Here is a 9206-nt window from a genome sequence, read left to right on the forward strand (position 1 = left end):
GGGCTTCCTGTATCTGCTCCTGAACAGGAAGTAGTGACATCTTGAATATCACAACTTACAGTGATGGTGATCATCCCAAAACAAAGATGGTATCGCAGAATAATGATGAATAACAAGAATTAAATATTACAAGTTTAATGCTTAACATAGTAATAAATCAGAGTTAAAATAATAACCTTTACAATATAGTGGTTGTGCAAACATTTAAGTCTAGTATTAGAAAAACTCTTTGCAAGAGGAAACAATTTAATAAACAGCCCTCTTTTATACTTGAGATTTTGAAAACCCAGAAATACAGCTTTGTGGCTTAATGACCAATGAATGAGGAGAGAGGCAGGTCTTCAATTCAAAGGCTCGATCCCATCTGAACGCAGCCCCCCAAGTGTACAGTACATGACAGAATACAAATACATCCATTAGATTACAGGGGTCTCCAACTCCAGTCCTGGAGAGCTACTGTGGCTGCAGGTTTTCATTATAACCCTTTTCTTAATTAGTGACCTGATTTTGCTGCTAATTAACTCTTTGCCTTAATTTTAATTGATGCACAACTTAAGATTCAGAACCCTTAATTATTTCTTTTTTTCCTTAATTAGTAACTAAACAATATTAAGACACAAAATGAACCAACAGATAAACAACAACCTGCGTCCATCACACAATAACTGAACATAAAGAAAGGTGAAGGCCTCAGTAATGTCGATCTGCTCAGGTCCACAACACATTTTGACAGGCAACGCTCTTAAAAAAAGAAAATCAACAGTTTCGGAAATTTCTGCCCTGGCAGAATGAGCGCCATGGAATTAAATAACGGGTTTAGTTAGCAACGAGAATTGGCTTCAAATTAAGAAACTGAATGAAGTGAAGTTGTTTGGAGTTTGAGGCCCCAGCTTTGGCTCACTTCACATCAAATTTATGTTTAGGTGCCGTTTAAGGAAAAAAGAATCAATTCAGTGGTCAGAGTCTCAAGAAAAGTCAATTCAAATAAAGGGAAATTGTTAATTAGCAGCAAAAACTGGTCACTAATTAAGAAAAGAGTTAGAATGAAAACGTGCAGCCACAGTAGCTCTCCAGGACTGGAGTTGGAGACCCCTGCATTAGAATGATTTCTAAATCTCCATTTTCTTTTGCCCACTTTGTGACAAGCATTTCATTGGACACAGATTTGAAAAAGTTGCCCGTCTTTCAGCAGACACTTGCCTGTCAATTGGTTCTTTTGGCTTGTTGATGATTCTTCTGAATTGTTTGGTCCTGTTAAGAGGAAACAGCAGAAGCCAGAAATAAAATTTAAAAAGGTTCATGACATCATCACTGATTTTATTCTCATCTTTTTCAACCAAGTTCCATTTGATATTCATTGTGATAAACCTTTTATGGATTCAGCTGGCATTTCCATTTCTGGCCCTGAAACATGTAAGAGGCTAACTTATAATCCTGACACAATTTCTTCCAGAACATACAACACCTATCACCTGATCCAAACAGCACCTTAACTCATCTTTACAGTCTGGACCAACAATTGGCAGGTTGCATGTCAATCATTTCTAAAACGCTAGGTGATTGGATATACAATAATGTTTGCAGAAAAGAACAGAGTTAGATGTTAGAGTTAGAACAGACGCTGGATGTTTATTGACAGACACTTTTTACTGGCAGAACCAGAATTCCAAATGTGGAAAAACCATTCACCACAACAACATGATATCCTATTTTAATATGAGTGATGATTTTCAAGCTCAATCACTACACATGTGCACACACAGCTAAGGGCATTGGGAACACTGCAGGGCCAATGAGTCTACTTCTCAGGTGAAAACATGGTGCCAGCACATGACACAAAGACATTTTCACAGACTACAAAAAGCAACATTTTTCAAGATATGTAATGACATTGGGCATATGATAGACATTTTGGGGGAAATACTGAAGAAGACAAAGCTAGGGAGGTTCTAAACCAGGGATCTCCAACACATCGCTCACGAGCTAACCCCTTTTCAAGTAGCTCGCCAAAGGGTTCATGAATCCTACATAAATTTGAAAACTTCTTTAGTCAAATTAGGTGTGGGCGATCTTTCCAAAAAATCATATCACGATCCTTTTAACACAAAATCACGATCCACAATCTGAATTGCAATTTCTCCTTTTAATGTGGCATACACTTAAGAGAATATCCAGACTGAAACTCATCAAGACCTAAGTAACACTTTATTTTAAATATCAAACAAAGTTGAGTTCAATTGTTCTCTCGTTCGCTAGCTAAGCGGAGTTAAGGAACACGCCCTGAAGCTGTCGAGTGAGTGAGGAAGGCCCCCCACTTCAGCCCGTTGTGTAGATCTCGGATTAGTGCAAATAAATTAGTACGGCAAGCAAACTCTGATACACAGCGAAATGAGAGAAGTCGCAAAATCATCCAGAATGTTCAAGCAAGTTATAGAAAAAAGCCCGATCTGAATCCGTTAAGTAGTTCTCACGTGAAAAGCGGAGAGACATACAGACAGACAGACTTTGGATTTGATATATTATATATTAGTAAACCTTCAAAATAATGTACAGCTAAAGTCTCAACAGCATTCTCAGCATTTCTGGAGCTTAGTAGAGCCTGATAACTACGAACATTTAAATGACTCAATCAGGGTGAACCTCAGTGGCTCCACTCCACCAGACACCTCAGTGCCAGTCATCTGACTAACTAAACAACACATCACACATGCGACTGGACCTGTGAATAAAGTGACACAGTGACATGTGACAAAATGACAAATGAAGAAGTCAGATCTGTGGATTTGGAATTGCATTGTTTTGTTTTAACAGCATTCATGTTTTAATTTAATAGTGTGAGATTACCTAGAAAATGCATACAGACACACAAAATGCACTTGCAGGTGAACTAAATATTTTTTGTGATGTTTTAATTCAAAATGTGAGTTGTGGACACCAACATTTTGTAAATGTTCAGTTAAAACAAGCTTATTCAGTTTGTTTGGGTTGAAATGAGCTATGAGAAGAAACGTTAGAAAACATGAGGAGCTCTCAGCCATTTTCATTTTGTAAAAGTAGCTCTCAGGGGAAAAAAGGTTGAAGACCCCTGGTCTAAACATTTTACTGACTTACTGAAGCTGATTACTTCTTTCGCACAATATCTTGCAGGCTGCGCCCCACTGGCACTTTAAGACAGAAATGCTTCTCACAATTTTGATTTGGAGGCTTTGCGGGGGTCTGTAGGGTTATTTAGGAAGTCCCAGACTAATCAAGCCCCCCATATTGTGCATCTTGACTATTTTCTGTCACCATAAGGTTCCTCAGAAGACAGTTGATTTGTACACACAGATAAAGGCGGGCATATGAATGGGCTTTGCAAAACTGCAATTCGGAAAAAAAATCCTCCCAAAATAGTTTAAAACGGCCGATCGAATAGATACACTTTGTGTATGGTGCTTTAAAATAAACATTGAAGGCCACCTGAGGACTAGACCACATAAAACAAAAAAAAGTCATTGTCTGGTTTTGAAGGTATGGTGAAATTATTGCCCTGCACCAAGAACTATAGAAGCCTGTTGGGCCAGAAATGTGTGCCTTGGAGGTTCGTTATTCAGTTGTATCCTCAGTTTGAAAATATGAATCTGTTGAAATGCATTTCAATAAACCTCTTAATTTTTATTTCTATTCCACACCCACAAAATAAATGGTATATGTAATCTAGAGGAAAAAAGAAATTAGTTCCTGTTAATAAGAAAATCTACTAGGTAGAAACAAACTTCAAACCAATTGTGCCCCAGTGACAAATACACTGAGAGACTGTACTGGTCCTACCTCGAAAGGAAAAAGTTTGACTCCGCAAAGGGAAATCATCTTCTGTTCTGCACATGCACACGTATTGTTCAGAACTTGTCACGTTAATTCCCTTAAGGATAAAATCAACGCCAGGTTTGCCACTCATATGCTGGGTGCTGATCAGCTCTCCATTCCTGTGCAGCTCAAAGGAGCCCTTTGACGGTTTCTTCAAGTTGGAAAAGAAGCATTTGAAGGTCACATCTGCTCTGCCCGTGGGCAGATTCTTTATATCTGCTTGCAGGACGAGCAAATATTCTGTCAAAACAGAAAATCATTCTCTACATTATATTGCCTTTTTATTTCAAAAATGTGATAAACAACAGAATTCAGGATCTAATTCCTCACACAAGCCCGGAAAGTCAATTTATTATGTGTGGTTTATCTCATATCATTATTAATAAAAAATAAAACCACAATAAAAACAACAGTTTAGTAAGCCTTCAGACATTTCCACTTAACACAACTTTCTGAAACCAGCATAATTCAGTTCAGTCTGGTGGGGAGCAGCACTGGGCACAAGGCAGGAGCTAAGCCCTGGACTGGGAGCCAGACCATTACAGAGTCCACTGACACATGACCAATTAGTCTAGCCTGCGTGTCTTTGGGAATGTAGAAGGAAAACTTGAGGTAAACAAAGGGAAAAGGGACAATCTCCACATGCAAACTCAAAGAGATATGGTCTTCAAGTACAGAAGGGGGAATCCATGACGCAGTAGCAGTTATCACTGGTTGTCTTGCCACACTCCAAGCAGCAATCATTAAAGTTAGTATAAATAAGGGTGACTTAGTGGATCCCAGCCTTCCGCCCAATCTTGCTGGGTAAATTCTTACCCAGTTCATGTCAAGGTGCAACAAAGATAATGAGAATATCCTCTAATGATTGGCAAATTCTCTAATATGTAATGAGCAAATCAAACTAGCTGACGTTTTTCTGAAAGAGAGTTTTATCTATCTATCTATCTATCTATCTATCTATCTATCTATCTATCTATCTATCTATCTATCTATCTATCTATCTATCTATCTATCTATCTATCTATCTATCTATCTCTGCCCACCAGACACAATGGATAGAAAGCACATAATTTGACCCCGTCCAACATTCCCATTTACTTTCACAACTATTAAATATCTCCCGTACACATGGGGTACCAAACTGGGCTGCACCTCTGGACTCCAACTCCCATGCAGCCCTGAGTGTGTCCAAACTGGGGCTCAATATAAGGGACACTGTCACCTATTGTAGATGGGAATGAACTGCTCCCAACCATCCTCTTTTGCTGATTCCTGTAGCCTTCGGGCAGCTCACTCAGGATGGGAATCATAAGGCATATCTATCTATCTATCTATCTATCTATCTATCTATCTATCTATCTATCTATCTATCTATCTATCTATCTATCTATCTATCTATCTATCTATCTATCTATCTATTGTAAGAAATAACACAAAATAGCATAAAGATTTGGGGTATCAAATGATGAACCCTGTATAACTGGTTGGGGATTTTAGGGTTAGGTTTAGGCTTAGGGTCAGGGTTAAAATGTTTTATCTATCTATCTATCTATCTATCTATCTATCTATCTATCTATCTATCTATCTATCTATCTATCTATCTATCTATCTATCTATCTATCTATCTATCATAGTGGGTATGTAAGGCTTTTTTATAAGCAAACCTCTCTGTTTTTGAATTATAGCCCCTGTCTCTAAATCTTTGCATTAAATAAATGGCACAAGGTGTGCATTCAGGACATGTGCAGCGAATCGACCAGTATCTAAAATATTGTGAAAGCAGTAAGTGGTTGATTTGGGACAAAAGATGATAGCTGGACGTGTGCAGAAGAGTGTTTCTACCTGTGGGTTTCCAGTTAAATGTACATGTAAACACACGACTGTTGCACTTGATCTATACATCCAAAAATCAACTTTGGATGAACAAGTTATTTCTTTATTCCATGACCTACCACTAGTTTTCTATTATTATTATTATTATTATTATTATTATTATTATTATTATTATTATTATTATTATTATTTAATTAAGTGTGCCCAATTTTAAAGAAAGTTTTGCTATCTTTATATGTGCTAATTTATTATGTGCAGCAGGTTATTATTTGGGATGGTTAACTAAGCCTTAAACTCTTACCCTATGTAAAACTGAATTGAATTATCTTTGTATAAATAAATTTTTCAAAACTTCACTTTCAATTGAAAAAAAATGAAAAGTAAAACATTGAAGTTAGTTCTGATTCTTAACCCCAGGTTAATCAAATAATTAAGAGTAACTGAATAACATCATTGTAACACTTTGATAAAGTAATATTGGCACAATGGGCAGAGAGGGTAGCGGATGCCACCAAGGTGAAGGTGTTAGTCTTTTAGCCACAAGAATGGTGGAGAGTCATGTCCAAGTTCTGTTCCACCCTCCATCTAGTTGAAATGTAACAATTCAGCAGTATAAATAACTTACTTAGTGTCACATACAGAGTGGGAGGCTAAGACCAAACTTTAACCACTAGAAGAAGAAGCTCCTCCATGTCCCCAATTATCATAAACAAAAATTTCATGAATCCATTAGAGCAGTGGTTCTCAAACTGTGGGGCAGGCCCCCCTAGGGGGGCACAAAGTAACAAAAAGGAGGGTGCGAAGATGTGAAAAAAAGAAAACAAGAATCGAAAATATGAAAAATACATCTATTGAAACCAAAACAAATGAACTTAAACTACATTCTGATACTAGAAAAATAAATATAGAGTTAGATAAATGTCAATAAAAGTTAAGTAGATATAATAAAATATACACCTATGATATATCATTAATTAAAAAGAACAAATTGGTATTAGTGGGCTCCTTTCAAAAAACTGTTAGGGGGGCGCGATTAAAACTGTTATGAAAACTCGGGTCACAAATACTTAAAGGTTGAGAAACACTGCATTAGACAGAAATTAAAACTGTTTAGCAAAGCAATCAGGATATGAACAGCACTGTAAAGTCAAAGAGCAGATTTTAAAGAACCACACGCTTATCGATTTAGTTATCATTAGGACATATCTAACTTACCTATGACCGTCAGGCTGACCAAGTTGTTTGTCTCTGTGACTCTCATGTTCTCTGGTGTCATTGTCCCATAGAAGCACATGTAGTTGCCCGCTTGTGCCATTGTGATGCCCTTCAGCTTGAAGGTGGTAATACCCAGCTCTATGTCACTTGGCTCTATTTCCACTTTCTCACCGTTTCTGTACAGGTGAACTAAGTTGTTGACTTCTGAGTTCTGTGATTCTGTTCGACATTTAAAGGAGACCGTGTCTCCTTCTCTGACAAAGTTTTTATCCACTAGAAGATTTCCTAACTGGAAAGGCTCTGAAAAAAAAATGTTTTAGTAGACCAATGTCTAAATCCACCATTAAGCTTTTGAGTATGGAAGACCTCTGCTGTGCTAACTCTTGACATATCCAAGTCATCTTTTAAGAATGTTGGCTTTCCTGTGTTTTTAAAGTATCCAATTTATAAAGGATAAGATTATCATTTACCAGAAAACTTGTAATTAAATCTCACTGTAGTGCTTGCATTCACTTAAGCTTTACTGTGCATAGCTGGTGGTTACAATTTCAATGAAGGACCTAAATACAGAAAAGCCCAGCAAAGACTAACTCGGTGTTACTCATCTACTTAACGTGACTACTTCAGAAACGCACTTACCTGCTGGCACGATCAGAATCACTGCAGCTGTAAAAATCAAAGAATTATTAATATGAGAAAGCAAGTAACAAGCCTTTTAAACCCAAAAATGGAAAGTAAAGATGTCAGGCTCACTAAGAGTGACGAAGAAAGCTGCCCACAGGACCACCTTTGGTCCGTCAGTTTCTGAAGGTCGATATGAACGCTGAGACATTGTGAAGTGTTGAGCTTAGCACAAAGTGAATAGAAGGTCTACTCACACACGGGGTTAAATGGTCCCACGTTATCAGCTCTGGGCATCATACTTCCTTCTGGTTAACTTTGCTCTCAGTCCATCTCTGTAATGTATTGTGCACTTCTGACATACTTACCAGTGGTTTGGCACGCAAGTCTAACTTTTATTTTTGTTTTTTTTTTGCAAATAATACAGCTTTGTGTAGGCAGTTGGAATAACTGTGGAGCAAATCTGATGGTTAGTTAGATTAAAAAGTAGTCAGATAAATCATTAGGACTGCTATGTCACACTTCCATGGGCCTAGCCCCAAATCTCAGCCCAGTTGTTGCCTAAATGAAACGTACATCAGACCCTCCAACAGGCTATTTTATATTTCATATTTATAATTTAGAAATATTTAATATTTATATCATATTTCACTGCGAGATGAAGTTAGGCCTGGACATTGACTGCAGTTTTGTAAATTCATATTTAGGATATTGATAATTGTTTGTAAATTGCCATATAAGAATTAATCTTGACTTTAAGAAAGAAGCAGCTTCCTAGAAATAAGCCATTCTAATCTTCTTCCCTCTAAGCTTTAGGAATGCTACATTTAAGACTTTATTACTGGCCATTTGTGACACAAAGAGTTAGTTTTTATGGCCCAGTAGTTTCTTTGAAGTTGCATTTGTGCATTCCTTTTAAATAAGAGAAAATATCAGCAAGGAAGGCTACTGAACAAACCAGCTAGTGAATGGTTTGTACCTCAGGAAAGGAACAAGTAGACTCATTCTATTTGTCACTAGAAATAGATTGTGATAGAAATAGGATTAGATGAACCAAGGGAGCTGCCTGCTCCCATTGATCTAGAGACACAACAAACGAAGTTGGAAAAGTGTAAGACCAGGCTCACCCACCAGTCTCTCTCTGTCCTCTCCTGTGTTCCCTCCATGAAGAGAAGACAACTCTGTATGAACAGCCTGGACTTGTGCAGAGGATGAGTTGACAAGGAGGAATCAAATGTAACTACAAGTTATTGTGCCATCTGAAACTTCACACCTAATACATCATTAGATTGTAACCAACACTCACTGCATTCTGCTTCCTTACATATTGCACATATTATCCATAATAGATTACAACAACAACAACAGATAAATAATTAAAAGTGTCACTCTCTCTTGTTTAATCTATTGCTCTATCTTGTTGCCTGAGGCCATAGGTATTAACTGTGGTGTAACATATGAAGGCTAAAGGCTAGGAATGGAGACATTTTGATGGGGTCGACACAATAAGGAGTATAAAGATAGATAGATAGATAGATAGATAGATAGATAGATAGATAGATAGATAGATAGATAGATAGATAGATAGATAGATAGATAGATAGATAGATAGATAGATAGATAGATAGATAGATAGATAGATAGATAGATAGATAGATAGATACTTTATTAATCCCAAGGGGAAATTTGCA

At 37.2% G+C, this 9206-nt stretch overlaps 1 protein-coding gene across 1 annotated transcript; it reads right to left on the reverse strand.

The window, feature by feature from the left end:
* Positions 1 to 1150: 1150 nt before the first annotated feature.
* On the reverse strand, positions 1151 to 8091 carry LOC127529854 (uncharacterized). Its single transcript, XM_051934900.1, has 5 exons — positions 7648 to 8091; positions 7534 to 7560; positions 6895 to 7194; positions 3811 to 4086; positions 1151 to 1251 (listed from the first exon to the last, which is right to left on the reverse strand). Exons 1-5 carry the CDS (start codon positions 7724 to 7726, stop codon positions 1151 to 1153), a joined length of 783 nt encoding a protein of 260 aa, XP_051790860.1. The 5' UTR covers positions 7727 to 8091.
* Between the last annotated feature and the right edge of the window lie 1115 nt (positions 8092 to 9206).

Source organism: Erpetoichthys calabaricus, chromosome 12, assembly GCF_900747795.2.
Source record: "Erpetoichthys calabaricus chromosome 12, fErpCal1.3, whole genome shotgun sequence".
Lineage (NCBI taxonomy): Eukaryota > Metazoa > Chordata > Cladistia > Polypteriformes > Polypteridae > Erpetoichthys > Erpetoichthys calabaricus.

What these genes read in the sequence shown, in the direction of transcription:
- LOC127529854 (XM_051934900.1), bottom strand. Translation starts at nt 7,726, where the DNA reads ATGTCTCAGCGTTCATATCGACCTTCAGAAACTGACGGACCAAAGGTG. An exon ending in AGCTTTCTTCGTCACTCTTA is followed by an intron (nt 7,561 to 7,647) that starts GTGAGCCTGACA and finishes TGATTTTTACAG; the next exon opens with CTGCAGTGATTCTGATCGTG. An exon ending in GATTCTGATCGTGCCAGCAG is followed by an intron (nt 7,195 to 7,533) that starts GTAAGTGCGTTT and finishes TTTTTTTTTCAG; the next exon opens with AGCCTTTCCAGTTAGGAAAT.